This window comes from Microtus ochrogaster, unplaced genomic scaffold (assembly GCF_000317375.1).
Source record: "Microtus ochrogaster isolate Prairie Vole_2 unplaced genomic scaffold, MicOch1.0 UNK1, whole genome shotgun sequence".
In the NCBI taxonomy this organism is placed as follows: Eukaryota; Metazoa; Chordata; class Mammalia; order Rodentia; family Cricetidae; genus Microtus; species Microtus ochrogaster.
Genome location: NW_004949099.1, coordinates 32,893,461 through 32,916,378, shown reverse-complemented (window position 1 = coordinate 32,916,378; position 22,918 = coordinate 32,893,461). Strand labels below are relative to the sequence as shown.

At 46.7% G+C, this 22,918-nt stretch overlaps 1 protein-coding gene across 7 annotated transcripts in view; it reads left to right on the top strand.

Annotated features, from left to right (window-relative positions):
* The window catches only part of Cacna1c (calcium voltage-gated channel subunit alpha1 C), a 562,276-nt gene that overhangs the window by 374,726 nt on the left and 164,632 nt on the right, over positions 1 to 22,918 (top strand). For all 7 annotated transcript variants that reach the window (XM_026788226.1, XM_026788225.1, XM_013352952.2 and 4 more), the window contains exons 6-7: positions 10,629 to 10,787; positions 16,286 to 16,482. In XM_026788226.1, coding sequence (XP_026644027.1) covers positions 10,629 to 10,787; positions 16,286 to 16,482 — 356 coding nt within the window. The remainder of the gene's footprint in view (positions 1 to 10,628; positions 10,788 to 16,285; positions 16,483 to 22,918) is intronic.

The window sequence follows — 22,918 nt, the reverse complement described above, 5'->3', positions numbered from 1 at the left end:
AAGCTTTTAAATTCCTCAGCAGGCAGCTCAGGTTCTGAGCTTGTATACACTTGGTTTTATTCTTATTGGTGTAGATCAATTGAAAAACCAAGCTCCTCAGCCTTCAAATTCCATTTCCACTGAGCCATTTTTCCAATCTAAAAATATATAAGGTTTTTTTTTATTATATGATTTTTTATTTTTTAATGTTTGGCGGGTTCACCTCCATGAAAACTATCAGTGGCAGAGTTTCCACTGATGTGTTAGTTGGACCAGAATGAAGAGATGATGAGCGTTTTGTTGAAACGTTGTGTAGGAAAGTGAGCGGATAATTTGCGGTCACCATGAGCAAGTGGACAGCAACTAGTCCATGGTTCTTGCTTTCACAGCACCTCAGCCAGGAGAGAGGAAGTTGTGAACTGCTTGGATAGGAAAGTATTTGTTGGAGAAATACGTATAAATATGGAAAGGGAGAGTTGATTTGGTAACACTTCAGAGAGTGATTTGCCACCAAACTCATGAGAAAATTCATCATTTTCCCCCAAAAGCTGCACTTTCTGTGCATTTTTTAAGAGTAAAAAACCTGTGCTGAGTGTGGCCCTAGCATCTTGTCCTCTCCTATCTAACCTTATTGTTAGATCACTCCACAGATAGCCCACTCTACAGAAACTTGATTCTAAAAGTAGCCACGGGCATTCAGAGACCCGATTCTCTAGTTCTGGGAGTGGTGTCTGCTGGAAGACCATGGGGCGATTTTTCTCACATGGTGTCTCTCTTCAGAAGCGCAGGCTACTCTTGCTATTGGAAATGTCAGGTGAGGGCATTTGTTTCATCTGTCCCGATGAAGACGGCATTTGATGCGCTGGGGAAATCTTCTGAATTGTGGAACACTAGGAAAAGATGCTTGACAGTAACAAAGCAGAAAAGCCTCTGGAGAAACACAACACCGTCAAAGCTGTCAAATTATTTTGAAAAGCAGTTTTTTGAAAATAAGTAACTCATTATATAAAATAGCTAGGTATGCAGGGAAACAAAGTAAATAAATGAAAATGAGCAAAGATTATAGACAATAAAAGGAGACGCACAGGAGACCTGGGTACTGATACTCGCCAGCTAGAGAATGTGGAATGTTGTTTACTGAATATAAAGACATCAAAGACAAGGTCAGTAATTTCCCAGAGAGCCAGAAGATGTGGGAATCAACCAGATGTAAGTTTAGAAGCGAAGACTACAAAAGCTAAAATTAAAAAATTTCAAAGTAAATGTTGACATAGCTGAAAACAGAATTATTGAGCTGTAGAGGGAACAGAGGAAGAAGATTCAACAAGAATAAAAAACATGAGAAATCCAGCAAGACTGAAGAATAAGTGGGTGTTGAATTTTATTAAATGTTTCTTCCACACTTACTCACAGTTGTTATTCTGTGATAACTGCATCTTAGCTTGTCCATGCAGTCACTTTCCTGACACAATGGCGGACGCTGACAGAGAAGAACATAGGCTATCTACCGAGCTAGGAATGGTCTCTTCCATACTGGGTGGCACTGGCCTGTGATAAATCACTTGTGTCCTGCCTTCACTTTCTGTAGCTTTTAAAAGAAAGTAAAAAATGGGAGGAACTGATGCCTCGGAGCCCCTGGAAGTTGCCCAAGGGGGAAGTTGCTCTGTGTACGTCAGAAAGATGCAGTTCGCGAGCCACAGGGTGGACAGAGAAGGGTGCATTGTGGTGTGGGGTCTTCTTCGGGACTAGAGTTTTCATGGGAGACGTGCTGTAAAGAGCTGTGAGGCCTCCCTGGGGACACGAGGACAGAGAAGTTCATCTGACGTGGAGCAGAGTGGGTGGGCCTTATGAGCAATTTGTCGTTTTTTGCCTGGATAGTCGCTAAGGAGTATGAGTTTCAAAGTTTTCTCTTTGAATTTCAGCCCTACCATTGAGTAGATTTATAGACTTCGACAAGTTATTAATCGCATTCAAACCTTGGTTTGTTTCTATTTAGGAGTGTGGAGAAATTCAGAAGAGTGATATACAGATCATACCAGCACAACGCCTAGCATGTGCTGAATCTTCAGGAAGTATAGCTACCTTCGGATCACCTTGTCTCCTTCCTTCCATATTCAATTTTCTTCTGACAGCAGGGTTTCTTTAATGTCCTTTTCTCCAGGCCTCTCTCTCGCTAACCCAGATTGCCAATATAAAATGATCCTTTAGGTTTCTAAGTCATTATAGGCAGCAGGGTGGCCACCGTCCTTCCCAGGGACGCAAATGTCCCTTAGTGTTCAGCAATCTCTGTTGGGTACAGAAATATATTTGAATGGAAGGATTAAACTGAAAATGAATGAACATGCACATCTAAATGACAACATGCAAAACCCTAAGATGTGAGACTCCAAGAAACTAGACAGGCAAGAACCCCTACCCCTGCAATAGGAAGACTCTTCCAGAAAGAGAATATGCTAGCACCCCTAAGCTCAGTGCAGCCATTACTCCTTAACCTAAGAATGAGCTGTTAGCCTCCCTCCCTAGCTTCAGACCTATTTTCTTGCAAAAAGCCATTACGCTTATGAGACTATTTAAATGTGTCTGTTTTCTCATTAGCTAAAGGGAATCACAGACTTCAGTTCTGTGAGACTCATCACGTCTCTAGTTTCTAATGAGCACAGACAACAGGTTCCTATAGATCAGAAGTAGGTACAAGTCAGTGGTCGTAACTCGTGATGCTCATGACCAGCACATCCACCAGTGCTGGTGGCTCATGTGCTCTACACTGGGTTGGGTTCACCTCTGGGATGAGGGCCTGGAGTTGACTAGTGAGTTAGGGTCAAAGGTTGTTTATATTATCGCTCCTTCAGAAGGAAGCTGTTGGTTCGCAGAGCTTAACAGGCTCCCAAACAGAGAAATACCTGCTGGCTTTAATGGATGGGTGACGATGCTACACAGAAGGTCTGACACTTTCCCCCTGTTCTAGCTCGTCTTTTCTTCACCTTACTGGCTTTCCCCACTGGCCGGGTATGCCAACTGAAGACAGTATCTTTCCTTCTAGCTCCCGGTTGGGTTCAGTGGAAGGAGAATCAAGTGGGAACTCAGAAGGAGGGAAGAGGGTATTGTTGGATCCCCTGATCTTTCCTTGAGGACCATCACTAGGTAGTCTTGGCCTTCTTGCTCCCTGTAGGCAGGGAGCCTCGGTCACCTCTTCAGGATGGGGCGATTACTGCCTCTCCCAAGATATTGCTCTGCCTGTGGTCCTTTTACCCTTTACCTACATAGAACATGGAGAACAGGGAATGATCCTGCTCTGAGTGTTCTGTTCGTTTCTTGCTGGAACCTGCTATCCTGGAAGTTAAATCTTTCTACAAAGACATTTTCAGTGTTCACCATGTGCAGATCCTGCAGGAGAGAATTTGGTAGATGCCGTCTAGGTAGAGACCTTCTGCAGGTTTCTGGTCTGGGCCATGACGTGATGGAAGCAACGTTTAGGGATGAATCATGGGTGAGGCCGCAGAATGGGTTGGGGTGTAAAAGAAAGAGAATGTCCTGTGTTCCAATCCAGGGAAACAGGAAGAACAGCAGTATCTGCAATGGATGCTATGGCAATGGCAGACACGGTGTTTAAGAAGCAGCGTAATCAGGTGGTGGTGGAAAACGCCTTTAATCCCAGCACTCGGGAGGCAGAAGCAGGCAGATCTCTGTGAGTTTGAGGCCAGCCTGGTCTGCAGAGAGAGTTCCAGTACAGCCAGAGCTGTTACATGTAGAAACCCTGTCTCAAAAACAAAAACAAACAAATAAACAAAAAGGAGGCAGGCAAGCCTAAATGACTGCACATGTTCATATTTATGGGTCTGGCTTTAAGAAGATCAACTTAAGTTTTAAGTCTGTGAATGTATTGGGTTAGTAAGACATGGTAGGAGAAGCCTGATTTGAAGTTAGAAGAGAAGGCAAAGAAAATGTTGGTGTAGATTTTGACTTTGACTACTGACTATTTTAAAAAATATATTTACTAATTATTTGAGAGTTTCATACAATATATTTTGTCGATATTTGCCTCCTAAGCTTCTATCCAACTTTGAGTCCATCCGTCCATCTGTCCCGTCCTTCCTTCCAATCCCCTATGACCAGTTTGTGTTGCTCAAAACTCTCTATTATGGGGCCTGCCCTTGGAGTGTGGTCAGTCTACCAAGGATGAGACCCTTAAAGAAAACTCCCCCTTCCTCTCCAGTAGCTGTTAATTGCCAATCGGTCCTGGTCTGGGTGTGCGACTTAGTGCTCACCTCCCTTCTGTGTGCTGATACTTTGTCTGGCTTTAACACAAGCAAGTCTTAGCTGCTGTGAGTTCATGTGTTCAGTGATACTGCTGGGTCCAGAAAACACGGTTTGCTTATATTAGTCTGCTGTCTTTAGTTCTCACAGTTTTTAATCCCCCTTTTCTATGGAGATCCCTGAGACTTAGAGGAGTGTGGCATAAATGCCACTTTTAAGGCTGGCCTTTCCATAGTCTTATTCTCTGCATATTGACCAGTTATAGACCTGTGTTCATTACAATCAACTGCAGGAAGACACTTCTCTGATGAGGGTTGAGAGGTCCACCAACCTTTAGGTATAGGGGTGAGTCATTAGGGTGTGGTTTATTTAAATATGTTCATTTAGCAGAATTTAGTCGTACATTCTTCCAGGAGCCTATAACTGCCTGGCCCCATCTTTTTACCTCTACAGTACTGCCAGGTATGGATTCCATCATGTGAATCAGGCCTTAAGTCCAACCAGATCGTGATTAGTGACCCTTTCATGCCACTGCTGCACCAGGGGGCATAGCTTGGCCAGAGCACTCACTGTTGTAGCTCATGAGGTTTCAGTTGGGTAAGACTGGTGATTCATTTTCCCCCTGGTAGTTTACCTGGCACTTCCAATGAAAGCTAGCCAGTTGGGATGGGGTTTCCAGGTGAATAACTACTCGATTTCTCCATGTTTTATGACTCAAGTTTATACTTTATCTTCAGCAATAGGTTCTTACCATCAAACTCTGGATGGTAGCCAAGAACAATGATAATAACCTATAATATTTTGGGGTCTATGGGACTCCGCTGGCAAATAATTTAAAAAGATGAAAATTTATTCCTGGTACTGGTACTTTATTTGTTAGCATATGGTATCTAGCTGGGGTATTGTCCCCCTGTCAAAGATTAATTTCATTTAAACTTTTGTATGTAAGTATATGGTTTGAGAAGCTTCTGCAGTAATAGGTAAATCTTTGCCTATAGGTTTCTCTCTCTTTTTTATTATTTGAGAATTTCATAGGTGAGCGGCTGTGCTTGTATCACTTCCTCTCAGCTGTAATATTTGAGACTGTAGTTAGCTGGCTTTGCAAACATCTGGTCATTTGTTTCCCTATCTAGCTGGAAGCTGCTGTGGCCAGGCCTGCATCTCTGTGCTTCTTACCTAGTCAGCCCTCAAAAGGGTCCCGGAACGGGGGAGTAAAGGAGAAGAATTAACTGTCCGGGTCTCAGAGAGCTAAAGCTACAGTTGCAGAGACAGGACAAGAGGAGTTTTTAGAGGAAGAATAATCGCGGATAAACAAGCAGGGAAAGAGCGGTGGAGGTGGAGGCTTAGGCTGGCTGGGGAGAGGAGGCAAGCAGCCCTCAGAGTGCTGCATAGGCAGGGTGATAACGGTAGAGGTCACAGTCAGATAAAAATGCTAAGCTCCTGCCTTTGCTGTGGTGTTGGATGCAGTCATTGGTCTCACCCATAACTCTGCTGAATGGCTCTTACTGCTACTGGAAGTAGTAGCCCCGGCACCCATCTCTTATGCTCCCGGGGTGAAGGGTACAGGAATGTGTCTTCCTGTGTCATCCTTTACCGTGCCCATATATTCAAAACTAAGTAAACAAAAAACATAATCAGTAAGTCTGTAGTGTAGTCAGGCTGGCAGTGCGGTTTTCAGTATCTCACATGGACGTTTCCTGTATTACTAATTACAAATACCCCCAAAGTATGGTATTGCTAGAAGTAACTCACACCTCCATGGCATTTAAACTGTTTCAGAGTTCTCGGGAAGGCTGTGGATGCAGTTGCTGCAGCTCCCTACTGACCAGGTGCTCTGAGGCCTTGCCTTGCATAGTGGTGCTGAACCAGCATGCAGCATTAGTAATTGCTGGGACTTGCTTGGAAATGCAAACTCACGTCCCAGCCCAGACGAACCGAGTCAGAATTGTCTTCTGCTCCCAGGGCCACCATCCACTAGCTGTGCCCCCATAATCAGGTCATTTCCTCTTTTTGTACTGCCTTGTCAACTATGGTTTATAGCATCTAGTGCTCAGAGTTGTGAGAAGGAAGCAGAATAATCCAAATGGGATAGCAACAGCTGTACCTCAGCTGGGGTGTTCTCAGTGCATGATTTGTGAGGTTACAGGGCTTCGGTGTGTCGGTGGGATCTTTCACCCAGTCTTTGCGATTCCCCAAGCCCTTTCACAAGAGCTTGTTCAGTCAGTCAGTGAGTTGCCCCGAGGATCACGATACTTTTAAGGTATCCCGTGCCCTCTGCACACAGGGATTTTCTTGGACCGATTCTGTTTGTTCCTAGATACTTCCTAGTTAGCCCTCCTTTCTTCCTCTGGTCTTATCAAAATAACTATCCCCACCGTCCTCAAAACAGCAACCCAAGTCATGGGAAATTCATTTGATACTAACACAAAGCCCTGTCACCTTCTTCCTTGTCCTATACCGTAAATCTTATCTTGTGATGTAACTTTCAGTTTTCTGGGTGATTGCTGTGCTTGCTGGTGTGCTTGCGGACCCTTTGGCTGCTGTGCCCTTTGCCTTCTGAAGATACCCTGTGCTTAGTGTTATTTCACTCTGGGAGTTCTGCTACATGGCTACATGCCTGAACACAAGGATGAGGAGACAAGATGACACTCAAGGAGCTCTGGCTAGTGCAGGCAGGGAGCAGCATTTCAGGCAGAGAGGCATGAAGCCAGGGACCTCCAGACGGCTGGGCATGCTGCTGGAGTGTAAGGAGAAACTAGGAGCCGTAGAAACCAAAACAGCAAAGGAGGAGGTGGACTTGTCTCTGTAAATGACAGGGATCACTGGCGCACTTTCAAGTGACGTGTTCCACTGCCTCCTTTGATAAGAACAATCTAATGGCTGCACGAGAACAGGGAAGGCGTGCAAGCTGGAGGGCTGGGTAGCTGAACGTCTGAGAGGATGGAAAGTGGGTGGAAAGTCATGAACTGAAGTCCCCCAGACACACATGCATGAAAAGCTAACTGATGTCTCTCTGAGGTTGAGACAGTGAGCGATTGTACCTCCCCCAACTATGTTTTCTAATTTCTCTTTCATAAGCATTTTCTGTTTTCTCTGTAATTAGCATGTAGTATTTATATAGTCAAATAGTTTCTGCCGGTCTATTGATAGTTGAACATCAATCTAGCAGGATTTGGAATCTGGTTGGCGGGGGAGTCTGGGGATAGTTGAACATGAAGCTAGCAGGATTTGGAATCTGGTTGGCTGGGGAGTCTGGGGAATGCACTCCTGGGCTGAAGCTCAAGTGGGTGGTGGTATGTTCACCAGAGAGGTAGGGGTGCAAAGAACAGAGCACATAACTCTTGGCAGTGTTGATGGCTGAGTGAAACACATGGGCTGCCATGGCTTCCAGCTGGTGTCTTCCTCGTGGTGCTTCATAGTTCCTGAAGTCACCTGTCCATGCTGCGCCAAACGGACAACTGATTGCACTACTGTAGAACCAGCCCTGTGGTGCAGCCGCTCAGAGAACACGCTTCTGCTGTCAGCCAGTATTTACCTAGTGCCCCGGGGATGCGCTTCACAGGCAGGCCTTGCTGATGAAAAGAACAGGCATGGTCTATCTTCACAGAATGCCACCTAAGTGGAAAGACAGATGTAAATGTTTTAAATCCCTTTAACTCACATAGCATTCACAACATACAATTCACATGGAATGTTACGAAGGAACGCAGATGATTCTAAGAGGGAGTGTATCAGAGGAAATGGCTCTGATGACGGGTTTGGAGGATTCTTGGGGGGGGGGAGCTGGAGAACAGGTGCCAGGGAAAATTCAGATAAGGCATTCTGAGGGGAGGGAATGGTCCCTGTATCTGTGCTGTGGGGTGGCGATACAGCTGCACCATCCTTAACGGTGCTGTGTCTGAGAACTGCACACTAAGGGTTTCCATCGTCCAGTGAATGTCATGCAGGGCACTTACACACATCTCATTAGTACAAGTCAGTTGCTGGAGGTGGCCTCTGGGTAAAGAGATGGAACAAGTACAAGATGCTGTCTTTACTACTGTCACCACACCGGTGGTTTTATCATGAGCATTCAAAAATAATTAGACACATTATTTCACTTATTTGTGAATTGCTTGTCTATGCATATGTGTGTGTGCGCGCGCGAGTGTGCATGTGTGTGCATGCATGCACGCGTGGAGGTCAGAGGGCAACTTGTGAGTGTCAGTTCTCTTTCTGCCATGTGACTTCCAGGAATCAAACTCTGACAGTACAGTAAATGCATTAAGAAGTCACTCAGCCATCTACTGTCATCTTTAATATTACTCACCGTCCATAACTGCGTGTGTCACGTTTTGATTGTCGTAGGAAGCACCACAATCGTGTGAGGGATGCATGTCTTGGTTAGTGTTCTAACAGTCATAACGCCGGGAAGCAATAGGTACTTCTAGCTCCATTTTTATCCTCAGGTACCACATGTTCTGCGACATGTGGCTGAGGAGTCTTTAATTCTAAGAGAAATATTATTTGTCTGAAACTCAGAGAACGGGACAGGGCAGAGGGGGTAGTGGACCCTGCAGTGTTTTTGGAGCTCTAGAAAATCTGGCCTTCCTCTTGAGAGGCACTGAAGGTTCCAGAGTGGCTTTTATGTGACCTGTCTGGCTTCCGCCCAGCACGAATCTCCTTCTATGTCTGTCGCCTGTCTGTTTCTTGGTGCTTGGAGGCTGGTGCTGGAGACCTGATATCTCCCTGGTGGCCTGGCAGCCAAGATGGGGTTCTTCGCTCCTGTGGGGAGCACTTAGAAGACTCCTCAGCACCCATCAGCTTCTCCTGGAAGTTGCTTTGCGACTCGGCTTTCTTCATGGCTTGGCAGACTTTAATGCTAATGTGTGTACGACTTGCTAATTAATGGAATCGTTTGGATCTAATGGGAGCCTATGAAGCGCTCACGTTAATTCTCAGGTAAAATTATTCTAGCTTTCTTTTTTATTTTTTTTCCTTTTCCTCAGCTTGGCGTCATATCTGGGGAGAGTTCTTCTAATTAGTCTTGTGGAAATCACTGGCTGCAGCTCAGAACTGTAGTGACAGCTTAGGAACTTGAGAAATGTGGCCAACTGTGGTTATCCAGGGTTACTGGCCACAGCAATGCCGAAGAACGGTACAGAAAGACCTTGGTGTCTGAGAGGACCAGGGAAGATGGCAAGTCCTATGAAGATGCTATCAACGTGTCAACCCTGTGTGGGACTTGCATGGGCCTTGCTCTCCTCTGGCTGCTGCAGGCACCCTCAGGACGATGCTCTCAGCTGTCTTCTCCCTGCTCTCCCGGAACACGAACACCTAGTGTGCTTGCTGTCCATAGAAAGTGCTCAGGGACTGCCACAAGCTTCAGAATAACTTGTGACTGTCACCTCGTTGTCCTGTCACAGCCCCTTCCAGGTAGCATTCCTAGTGAGCATCCTTGGTGCAGCCACTATATGCCCATCCCTCTGCCCTGCCGACTCTGTGGCGGCCTGATGGGTGTTCTCCGCGGGACTGTTCATTCACTCCTCTTCCTCCCAATGGTGTCTGGGACTTTTCGTTTATTTTTCTTGATAATACGTACAGGACAAAGTTTTCTGTGTTAACTTTTTTTGCGAGTGTGGCCCAGGGGTACTCTGTGTATTTGCGCCAGTTCATCTGATCTGCAGAACTTTCCTCGTCCCCAAACTGAAACCCCATGCAGTTAAATAAGAAGTCCCTTCCTGTGGAGCTTTTGAGTGTTACGTTCAGGTGATGTTTCCCCTGGTAGAACTGTGGACTATGCAGTGGTCCCCTTACTTACCACTAGGAAGATACCGTTAGGGATACACCGTTGGCCCTGATGCAGTGGTTCTCAGCTGTATCCTGCTGGTGAGTTTCTTCACTGGAAATCACAGCCTCCTGGATTCCTCCCCATCAGGCTGATCTGTGTTTGAGAGCAGGTGGGCTGATGATCAGCTCTAGTAATCCACCACCGAGAAACCCGGGAGATGACTAAGTCCTGTGTGGCTGTGGGTAGTCACAGTGAGTTCTCATTGTGCCAAGCTCCAGGAGAAAACACACTGTCTCAGAGACGGGCTATTTAAAATCTTGATAGCTACAGATGAAAACAACATGTTCTCCCCCATGGAAGTACAGCATCTGCTGATCCTTCTATTTGGATGTGCCTCCAGGACAGAGTTGGCGTCAAGCCAACCTGAATTTAGATTCTTGCCCTTTCGTTCATGGGCTGTGACCTCGAGACTCTGTTCCCCTCATCTAAAGCATGGGACTCCTGGCTCCCACTCGAGCTGTTGAGGAGATTGCAGGAGGTCGTGTTAGCATGGTACCTTAGGCAGCATTGGCTCAAATGGGGAGGTGGCGGTTGTGTTGCTGCTATTGATGATTTTGTCGCGCAGGTCTCCAGGTGGTCCTGAACTCCATCATCAAGGCCATGGTGCCTCTGCTGCACATTGCCCTCCTTGTGCTGTTCGTCATCATCATTTATGCCATCATCGGCCTGGAACTCTTCATGGGGAAGATGCACAAGACTTGCTACAACCAGGAAGGCATAACAGGTAAGAGGCGGGCTCGCTCTGGGAAGCGGGTACCTGGGAGGAGGTTGCTCTCTCTCCTTATAGCTGCTTCCCTTGGAGCGAATTGCTGCACCCGCCTGTGCCACGGAGCTGGATGAGGCATCCAGTTTCCCATACGATGAAAGGCCGGGGTTGGCATTCTTCACTCTCATTTCTAATCTCTGCTTTCACTACTGCAGATCTCTGTTCAAACAGCAGGTGTAAGCTTTGACCAGCACTGCGATACACCAAGAAAAGGATCAACCCAATTGGAGAAGCAGTTAACGATTAAGCACCCACCTTTCGCCGGTTTCTCACTCTTGAGGCAGATTCTGAGCATGTGAGCTTCACTGTGAATTGATGGGCATGAATATCCAGCAGTACACCAATGTGGTTCAGCATCCAAGCCCTTCGGGGAGTCTTTGCCACCAATTCCCATCACCACCCATCTCTCTACCCTCCTAGAGCTGGCCCTGGCTCCTCTGCAGCTACTATTTTTTCTCCATTTAAAGACAGAAGCCCCAGGGCCCCTCCCTATTCCAGACTGGGTGAAGAGGCTGCCAGACTAGGGGAAGAAGCTGCCATTGAACACCCCGTTGCCACCAGTGAAATCTGTATTCCCCATGGTTAAGGTTCAGCTCCGTATCACAACCATCAATCCTGCCTTTCTGAGCCTTCCCTCTTTGTGTTCCTTCCATAAATCATCGGATTAACAGGCAGTGCTGGCTCATTAGGCACCGTGTTAAGTGGCACCAGAGTGTTGGCTTGCTGGATACACTATAGACTGCTCTCGAAAGTAACTAACGTCTTAACCTGGTCTTCAGCAGAATTGAATAGGAGGCTAGGGAGATGGCTCAGTGGTGAAGAGCACTGAGTCCTCCAAAAGACCTGGGTTCAATTCCCAGCACCCACATGGTGGCTCACAGCCTTCTATAACTCCCGTTCCTGGGAGGCCATACACCCTCTTCTGCTTCTGAGGGCACCAGGCACACTGATCATACACAGACATACATATAGATACACATGTATGTGTTTACAGCACACCTTTGATTCCAAAGCTATTAGCTGTTACATTATTTCATTTTTCATTTGGACATTATGTAGGAAAAGGGGGAGCACATGTCTGGTGCATGTGCTTTAGTAATGTCAGCGGTGCCCTTCCTCTGTGTCCCGTTACTCCCATCTAGCCCGAGATGCAAGTTAGGACCGGTGATGGCACCAGTCTGTATGACAGAAATGTGAAACTTGCACCCAGGAACCGACGATACTACCTAGGATGCAAAGGGTCTTGTGACTAGGTAGACTAGCCAGGTGTCTTCAAGGCTGTTCAGTCATCACGGGGTCACAGCAAGACCAATCACACCTATAAATCTATATTTACAGAATTATCTTATTTTGGTTTAAAAAGAGATTAGATTCTTTGTAAGATAAATTATTCACTCTCAAGAGAAATTCAGAATTATTTGACTTGTAATACTGTGAAACTGGTGACAACTTAAAATGTTAGCTGATATATAATTTTTAATTGGAAGACCAAGTTCCTGCATTCTGCTAAAATTCTAGGACATTACACCTCGCTTGAAGAATACCAGCCAACATAATGATGGGTGTCTCATTTTAATTCAGATCCTTCCCCTTTCTCAGTTGATCTGTAGCTAACCCCAAACCAGTAACTTACCTAACCGATCTGTAGCTAATTCTGAGCTAGTAACCTATGTTGTCATGAGGACAACCTGCATCATGAGAAAATTGATGCAGATACACTATGACATCAATGGTCCACTGGACCCACACTCACCAGGCTCTCCCAGAGCTACAGAATCCCAGTGATTTCCCATAAATTTGGCAGTGACTGATGGTAGGACACTCACCAAAGAAACAGGGAGAAATCCTGTCAGAGAGCCAGAGACAGAGACTGGAGCATGCCTTCAGACACTGATGCGGTGTACCACGGAGCCCTGGGGAGCTGCTTAAAACCTTCAGCCATCTCTGTCATCTTAAAAGAAAGATGGCAAAAGTGCGTCTTCTGCTGGTGAGGGTCCTGCCAGGCCGTGAGCAAAATGCAGCCTTGAATAATTGTTGCAATCATGGGGTTTGTTACCAGGCCTCGGTGGCCTCCAATGACAGGAAAATGATGAGTATCAGAGTCAAAGGAAACCAGACAGCACCCTCTTTTCTCAGGCACAGCCAGACGTTCTGTGGAAAGCCATCTCCAGCACCAAAGACATTCTTTGTCTGCCCTTAGAAAGAAGATCATACTGGGCTTCAACTTTTGAAGGGGTCAACTTTAGGTCATCCTGGCCTTGATAGTTCACAGGATCAGGAAATTCATCTGAACCACCTCCTGCATCCTTCAACAACACTCGTGACATCATTTTGTGATGGGTTTAACCCCCGTTCAGCCACTTCAGAAGCCAGTTAGCCTCCTGGGTGAAACCCTAATGGTCCAGGATGTCAGGGCAATGAGAGGAATGTCCCTCAGAAAGGTGACATGAGGCTCGGAGCCAGAGCCACTATTGGGAAAGAGGCCAAAGATTCCTGGCTGCGGCAACTTTACTTTCAGAAGAAAGCAGGTGAATTTGCCCCCTTCCTTCCTCTTCACACTGCCCACAGCACAGACTCTTGTTTCCCAAAGAAACAAACAAGCAAACAAAGAGCCAGTATCAGTGTTTATAGAACCTTTGGAATGTTTTATTTGCTTGGCTTTTTGTTTGGTTTATTTTTTGCTTTTGTTGTTGTTTTTTAGATTTTTAGATTAAAATAACATACTTTCGGCAATATTTAGATTTTACAAAAGGCTTTTAATGAGTCTTTGTTACAATTTTAATGGAATATATGTTTATATTTATATTTCCTTTTAAACTGATATTATTTCACAGACTGAGTTTCACATTCTTCTAAATTTTCTAAGCCATGTTTCTTGTGGGGTCCCTGCAAGGAAGCTTTTGAGCCTTCCAAGGAGCTATTGTTCCGCCTTGAGGCTTCTCTTTCTGTGTCTAGTGTCCAATGGTGATGTTCTCAGAAGAGGCTATTTTCTACCAATCTCTCCAGCAACTGTAAGGCGCCCTCCTGGTTGCTCAGCAGATATGTTGCCATATGCCAATACCTTTTGTTTCTGGTGTCCCATCTGTCCAGAGGATCTGGAGCCAGGGCACTCGGTAGCTCTGCTCGGTACGGTAATTACCCCTGAGACTGGCACGGAATTTGTTGGCCAAACCTTGCAATGAAATCACCACCATTCTATTTTGTCCTTCAAGTGGAGACCTAAAAAATGTAATTGCTGTTGTCTTGGTGGTTTTTCCTTGGGACACGGCCAAAAGCTCCCTCAGGATTCCATTCTCGCTGAAGTTCAGTCCGTTTCTAAAACCTCCTTTATTTTACCAAAGACTTAATTTGGTCTTTCCACACTGACGACTCTCTTCAATTCTGTTGTGAAATGTATAGCCCACATGGCTTTATTTCTCCTGTTTTCCTATCCAGGACCTCATGACAGACTCTGCAGCTCATCCTATGGTTAAGCTTACCTCCCTCACCCCAGCGCGTATGTCACTAGGACCTGCTGATCTGTGTGTTCACATTTTTCAAGTGTTCCTTTTTATAGATACCTATTTTTACTGGATCATCACTGCTTCTTAATTGTTCTGTGATTTTTTTTATTGTTCAGGGAAGACTTAAAATAGCACAGTAGCCCTTGCGCCTGTGGATGATCGTCCCAAGGCCCATTCCGTTCCTCCCTCTAGCTGTGAGATCTCTGCCCCTCGGTGCCATTTTCTTCTAACATATGTTTGTAAATTCAGCAGATCTGTTTTCCTCCCCGTGAACACTCAGAGCTGGCTTGGGCAGTACCCTGCCCCCATCCTTTCCCTGTTTCTCCTGTTTTAGGAACTGAAAATCGAGGGTGGACCATCAGCCTAGGAGCCACATTATGAATAGGCAGCCGGCATCTTTATGCAGCAAATAAACACAAGCAAAATGGAGGTTTCCCTTTCTCTTTCCACTGCGTCTTTGTCCCCGCTGACACTAGGAAGCTGGTTCCGGAATAAGAATGAAATTAATGATCTATTTGGTTCTTGGTTTCCCCATTTTTCAACTCTCGTTTTTTAGGTGCTTGGCTTTGCTATTTTTAACATATTATTTAGGTTTGAAAAATAACTTCCATGTTTCTACTTCCAACAGCCCTAAATCCACATCTCTCAAGATTTGACAATCTTAAGGCCATAAAAAGTTGTAACTAGAGGTAATTCCGTTCAGTTTCCTTAATGTGTAGCCTCTGAAAGCCAGACGGTGGATAAGGAACTTGGACACTTGATACCCTTATTCAGCTCAGAGATCAGTAATGCAGACCTCTCCCCCTTGGTCCCGAACTATAGCATGAAGCAGAGAATAAGGCAGGAAGCAGCTTTATTCTGAATGACCCAAGCCTGGGAGTGTGCCAGATGCCCATCATCTGGAGAACGCATGCGGTGAAACACGCTGCTCAACGATACAGAAGAACAGGCGAGACTGGAATGCCCAGCGTGGTTCAGCTCAGAAGCCCTGTGCTGCAGAGGGATGCGGGGTACAAACAGCCTCTTCTTCAGGTGTGGGTTTATGTATAGGAAAGGCAAGCTGTGAAGATGGAAAACCAGTCGGCTTGTTTGGAGTTGGTAGAAACAAGAATGGACTACAAACAAGGACATGGAGTGATAGGTGCCACTGCTGTCCCCAGGAAGATACTGGCACACCATTTGAACCTCAGCACCCACCTCCATTCTCCTAAGAATCCTCCCACAGTTAAGGGTTAACATTTCTCTGCCCCCCTTTTACGTGAGAGTAAACAGTTTCAATTAGAAGCCACAGACGCCAACAGCCATCCAGCCCGTCATCTTCCATAAAGAGCCTGTGTCCCATGGGCAAAATAATCACACTGTGATGGTTTGGATCCTTATAAAAGAAGCGACGATTCTGGGTATCTTATTATCCCTAAATGAAGAACCACAGGCAAATTCTGTCTCTGGAGTTGCATTTTCACCATTGTCAGAGGCAATTGTTTGTTCAAGCTCAGGTCTTCTCTTTGTTATTGCCTTTACTTTCTGTCGCTGCAAGATGAAACCCTCGGTTTCACAAGCTCCTTCCTAACCTTGTCTTCTGTTTTCCAGAACAGCTTAGCCTTGAAATGGAGGCATCATTATCACTTTCTGATTGGACATGTGGACATGATACCATGCTATGACAGAACAGACAATACGTGTAGTGTCTGTGCAGTCAATTGTGGTTAAAATGCAGTGTTCACAACACTTGGGGGAAAGTACTTACCTATGTCATTGTGCCCCTGAAATGAATGTCTGGGCTCATGTGTTTTTAATCCCCACGTGAGGGCACCGAGCGAAATGGATGTGATCGCTACTATGGTTACCCATAAGCCTTATCCTGTTATCTTTCTAACTTCTGTTCTCCATTCTCTGCCCATCATTGCCCCTCCTTCCCTTCTCCTTCCATCTCGTATTTCCTTGGCGGTGGAGATGTTCCAGCGGAAGAGGACCCTTCCCCTTGTGCTTTGGAGACAGGCCATGGGCGGCAGTGTCAGAACGGGACCGTGTGCAGGCCCGGGTGGGACGGGCCCAAGCATGGCATCACCAACTTCGACAACTTCGCCTTCGCCATGCTGACGGTGTTTCAGTGCATCACCATGGAGGGCTGGACTGATGTGCTGTACTGGGTACGTAGATGGGGCCCCTAGAGGGTGGATATGTGGAAGAAGGCCTGTCTGGACATCTCATCTTCCTACCCTCAGCTTACAGGTGCGTGCGTGACCCCACACACGCACCCACAAGCTGAGGGGTGATTGATGAATGTCTTTGATTTGTTCCAGTGCTTTCCTGAGAAACAAAGCATAGCATGTCCACTTTTGTAAGGGTTGCCCCACTACCAGCCTTAGCAAGGGTCATTTCTAGCTGCCGGACATGGTCTGGGCCGCTAGTGCGCGGCTGATGCTATGCCGATGAACTGGGCTACACCTGGCTAAGGACTCTATCTAGCTCCTCTTCCTGCTCTGTAATCCCTTCTGCTTTTAACCTCCACTTGTCTCTTACCTAAAAAGGGAGCTGCAGGCAGACTTCTCAGAGAAAAGTCAGGTCTGAAACACCATAAAGAAAACTGACATTTTATTGATTTGTGTTGCCTTGTGGCGTGCTGCTTGTTTTGATTCTCATGTTAGTTTTAACATATTAACCCTCTCCATCAAAGACCTTCTCGCTGTCAGCCAGAAACTGCTCAGTGTACAATGCACATTTAGAAACACACGTTCTTAGTGCCAGCCCATCCTGAGTATATCCCTTTAACTTTAAAAATGCCCCTCATAAGGCCTAGCTAGCCATGCCTGCTTTGCCTCCCCCTTTGAGTCCTTGGAGAGCCCGTAAATACACATGCCATATTTGAGCTGTCTTCATTCTGGCAGAATGGAGTCCATTATTTGTTTAGAAAAAAATACAGAAAATATCTTTGTGGTGCTTTCCACTTCAGCATGAGAGATGATTTGCCAGAATCCAGTGTTGCTTTTCGGAGTTTGGGTGAATACAGTGTGTTGCCAGTCTTGAAAATAACATCCTTCTCAAGTTTCTCAGATAGTCAAATCCATGTAGCTCTGGTGAAAACATCTAAGCGGCTGCATCCTCCTGTCTGCAAACTAGAGCAAGGAGAGGGAGGGGGAAGCAACAGAATGTCCCGTGTTCGCTAGCCAGAAAGACAAGCCAGGCCAAGAAAAGTGCTGACTTCTCCCAGAATCCGAGGCAGTCTTGTAGCTGCACGGAGATGTAGCTTCCCGCTCCTTCCACGTGCACCCTCACCTGTAAATCCCAAGCCCTGCTCTTCCCAGCCTCGACATCACTGTTAGCATGCCAGAGCCCAGAGTTGCTGTGAAGTGTATACCTCTCTTGAAGTGACTACTTACAGCTTGCCTGCACCGTGTTCCCACCAAACGAGTGTCCTTGTGAGCCAGGGTGCTCTAGGCACTGAGGATTTGGTAATGAAAAAGATCCAATTCGGCCGAAGAAGCTCAGTCTACAGAATATTGAGAATATTGAGTACCGCAGAAACCTGTGCTGGGGCGGGGCTGTTCTGACATGCTGTCAGCAGACAACACTGGTTGTCATCTGCATCTACCTCAAACTAAAATGAAACACTGGGAGACATTTTCAGCCTTGGCCTCAATAAGAACCTGGTTTGGTTTTTTTTGTTTTGTTTTGTTTTGTTTTTTTATAACTTGAAAGACAATGAAATGGAGGTTGGGTTCTCTATAGTTAGGCAAATTCTTCTACTTCGTAGAGCAGTCAGATTCCCAAGTGGCCCTAACTCTCCCCTCTGTTTTTCACAAAGGACTTTTTATGTCCTGTCTCGATGAGCCATGGACAGAAAGGTCTCTTTGCAGATTTCCACCTGTGGGCCACAGAGCCCATCACTGTATGGTCCTGGGCTCCAGCATCTTATCATGGGAGTCTCAGCCCGTGCCTTCAGCCGCTGTCAGAAAGCCGGCTGGTGCATCAGATTGGGGACAGGTGCAGGCAGGGGGCATAAATATAGTTTACTTTGCTGATGGCCCTGGTGTGCTTTTCTGCTAGTCACTGATACCCTACCAGCCAGATGCGACCCTAAGATGCTGTCGTAGTGACAGCCAGAGTGGGGCCTGAAGACGCACACAGCAGTAAGTACCAATTTCCAGCAGCTGTGTTGTCTTTTCTCCTCCCGGGGGGTGTGATGGAGCTCAGGCCGAGGGCAGGAAACCTGTCAGAGGTGAGAGAGCACCAGGGTCTGGGGATGACTCTCATTCTGACATTCCTGCACCTTTCCAAAACAATCAGGTTATGACTATGTCCACGCACACATATGTTGAGACTGTGTTCCCTGGTGGGTATTCATGATAGAGGCTCCTCCTCGCTCAGCGCTCCTGTTCTCAGACAATTCCTCTAATGACTTTGACCTTTCTATGGCCGGTTCATTTTCTATTCTCTTTCTCTCTCCTCCCTTCTTCCCCTTAGGCAGTTCTCCTCCTCAGCTCTAGGTTTGTATCACTAACCCGGAGACTCAAATCTCAGCATGTTTTAGCATCAAATGTAGTGCTTCCTAAATATAAAAGTCCTCAGAGCTGCCCCCACTAGTCCCCATTAGTGTCCGAAGAGGAACTTGTCCATACTGTGATGATGCACCTTTGAGTTTGAAGCTCTAGAAATAGGACCAGCTGAATCTCCATAGTGCTCCTAGGAGACTGCTGGGTTAGAACCAGACCAGAGATAGTTCCCAGGGAATGTGGGGTGTGAATCTTCTGCTCAGGACACATTTCCCTTCAAGTGTAAAGTACAAGTCCAGAGAGCCCTGAAAGGGTCAGTGAAGACCCCCGTATGTAGCAATGAATGGACCCCCCAGAGCTGGGTTCATTTTAAACACCCAGTCAGCTCAAGAGATATTTCTAGGGGAAAGAAACTAGATCAAAACTCAAGATCCCATATAGTTTACTTAGGAAATAGCTTTTTAAACCAAAGTTTCTCCATCTACTCCCAGGATGCCCAAGCTTTTTCTTTTTTTAAAGAACCAAAAGAAGGAAGAGTCTAGAGTCAAGCACCATTTCCATTGGTTCTCTTGTCTTTTTTCAAATGTGGGATTTTTTTAACCTTTGAACCAAATAGCTGCTTAACTGAGAGAATCTGCTACCCAACCAGTATGCTGGGGTTTATAAACAGTATCCAAGAGAGTTACCGTCTCCCGAAGCCCCTGTCGACTTGCTCAGTTAGTTTCCATCCATCCATCCATCCATTTCACTCAGTTCACCAGTGTTAGACGAATTCTTACAGATCAATAATTCAATTTAACACATATTTATTGAGCATTCCTTATGTTCCCAGAAGCAGGGACAGAGAAGAGTAAGACCTGCCTTCCAGGAGTTCAGAATATAAGGCATGCAGGATTCAGAAAGAAGGAAGACTCCCTGATAGAATGGCAAGGCTGTGAAGGAGGTAGACCACTCTGAGGGTCCTGAGGCTGGACAAGGAACCAGAGAGCAGATGCCCATACTTTGGGAAAACATCATTGGTAGCTTTGGATACTGGACTAAAGTGTGCTTTAGTGTGTTAGGAAGCCCAGGAAAACACTGTGGCACCCAGAATGTCCTTGCTCATAGTGTCTGGTGGCTGTGAAATGTAGATTTAGGCATCATCGAGGACCATACACTGTTGGCAGCCTTTCCAACATGGTCAGTGGTTCCCAACATGGTGCTCAGACTAGGATATCACTCTTCTCTGCTCATACGTTCCCCACAAGGTCAGGATACCAGCCCATTGCTTTCAGAGGTTGCTTGAACACATGCAGATGTTTTGCCGTCTAACCTGGTGTTCGGATCTGTTGTTTTTTTCCTACCTGGATGAGGCTCTTAACTGTTTTGGCTGCCTGGGGAGTTTTCCTCAAAGAATGAATCAGTGCCCAGGGCTGGGGCAGTATTCAGCTTGCTCCTTACTCTGTGACCTGTGCAATGGACACTCATGTTCCAGGCAGCATAGGTCATCAAGTGCAGCCACGCACTGAGCTATTGCCTTGAAGACATGCACGGACACCAGAAACACGGAGTGGAAAGCACTGTGGCTTTTATGACTGGCACGTCCTCTTGGACGGAAAATGACCTCTGTTGGTACTTGTGGAAACCATCTAGTGTTTAGATCCATAGGGCTTGTCCTGAGGAGGAGGTACACATGATGTGGAAATTAACTTGGATCAGAGAGGCCTTGGGAAGTTCACGGTGGAGGTAATGCCTACCCTTACCCCCCATCCCCAAGGAAGAGATAGTGGGTGGTTCGAAGGTAGAAGGCAGGGTCCTGTCACCCAGTTAGATGCTAGGTCCTTTGGAATTTTCCTTGTAGTATTCCCTTTGTTGGGTCTGGCTCGAATAAAAAGCTCTGTCTCAGGTCTGGGGATCCTGAAAACTGCCTGACTTTGGGCTCGAGGAGCTAGGCTGTCTCACCTCCTTTAGGAAAGCTAGAGCCCCTGCTGTAACAGCCCCAAGACCTGCGCTGTGCGCCTCTCCGGATAATGGTGACAGCAAGCTGGGTCCCTTTTTGGTGTGAGTAGATCTGCTCCCAGATTGGAGACAATGACAGTGCCATTCCAGTGTCACCCCACTTAGGAGACAGCCACCAGTGTGTGCTCTCCAGCCAGTCAGCCTTACAGTATGTTACCTGGGATAAAGAGGGCAGCTGGGGGGTGCGTTCCACTACAGTTCCTGATGAAGCTAAGCTACCTTGTCTCGTGTGACCCTTAGGCTAATCAAGAACCCAAGGGAACCTCTAAGGCGAAAAGGGCCTGGAGGGCTGTTTTAGGGGAAAAATCCAGAAGTCGGGCTAGTGGACTCCTCCAGCTTCCTTAGAGCAGGTTGACAACACTGAACCTGGGTATGGGCTCCAGTGGGGGTAGGGGTGGCACACTGCAGGACAGTGCCCGAGCACTGTGTCTGCTTGCCTGTTTTCAGGTGAGGATCTCTCTTTCTCAGTAGCTTTTCCTGCTCACCCAACTCTCACTAAACATGGCAGAAGCACTTACAGGCAAAGGGACAGCCAATTCTGACCTGTATTAATGCAAAGTAATGCGAGGGAAAAAACACACAAAAAATGCTCATTGCCCCAGACCCAGGTTACCCTAGAACCCCTCTCTTGGCAGGTGCCTAGCACCCCAGCTGGGGTTGCTCTCCACACAGTTCCTTTACTACAGCCTCAAGTCCAGTGCACCCTCCTCTTGCATATCCCATAGCAAGCACTTGGTGAATGCAGACACCAGACTCCTGCGCAGGTCCCATGTTACAGGGGCGTGTGCAGGCCCTGGCATGGTGAAGCCTCGTGGCTGGGTACATGGCTCCCTTGCTTGCCCTTCTCTCCCTGGTACTGTTTCGTCTCTCCTGCTTGTGTTGACTGCTTTGCTTTCCTCTTCCCAGCATGAAGACATACTTCTAGTGCCCCGTTCTGGTTTCCTTTGCACTCCTAGCTCAGCAGATTACTACTGGTCAAGGAAGGGCCCTGGGAACAGCATCCATCTAAAGATGACTGCCCTGCTTCTGCTAGCCACCACTGCCCCTTACCTGGATACTTCACTCTGCTTTGCAACTATTCCACGGCCAGGAAGGCTTTAACAGCTGTGTGCATCATTCTGTCAATGACCAAGTCCCGGGACGGGGGAGGGGATACCTATTGTTATCACAGGGTCATTTGGACCCCAGACTTCCTTCCTGCTACACCTCTCCCTCTGCTGTCAGTGATACCACCATGCAAAGTCCACACAGCCCTGCCTGACCTGGCCCCATCCAGCTATCTTCTCTACTTCCTGCCTTCCACTTCTTACTTCCCCTACAATTGCATCTCCCACCCTTTGCTTATCATTGCTTTTTATGCCTATGCTCCCTGCAGTTAAGGGCTTCGTATTTACAGTATAAAACCTAGCAGGTCTTAGGTTCATGAATCCCGCTCAAACATTCCCTGAGTACCTATCAAACACAAAGCCCTACTCCTGACACTTGGGATTCTCCAGTGACTTAAACAAACCAAGGCCACCCGTGCTCATGAAACCTACACTCTAGCTAGACAACGAATACCCAGTGTGACACGTAAGGAGCCCACACAGCCATAAAGTGATAAATGCTGTGGAAAAACTAGAGCAAGGCGTGTGGGAACAGGGATGCTCAACAGATTGTTAAATTGAATTTCACTGCGACGTGGACGTGTGTGGGAACGCTTCCTCACTGACTCAGCTCAAGCCAGTGAGCCACAGGCACTTTTTTTTTACACAATATCTCTCACCATAGAACAGCAAGCTGTTTGGAGCAGGCAGGTCTGAGTGCCTCTCCATCTTTAGTCCTATCACACCGAGAACAGTGCATCTATAACTCAATTCAGGCACCACAGTAGAAATCAAATTGAGGCAGCAGTTATCAGATTTTCCTATTCCTTAGGGAGATCACTTGGGATGACCATGACTGCAGTCATAATGCAGATGTACTAACTGTACTGAGCTCCTAGGCCACGCGACAAGACCCATAAGTCTACTGTCGTTGGGCCCAGTGTAGTGGAGATACACAATTATGTAGTGCCGTAGGACCCAGTGTAGTGGAGATACACAATTATGTAGTG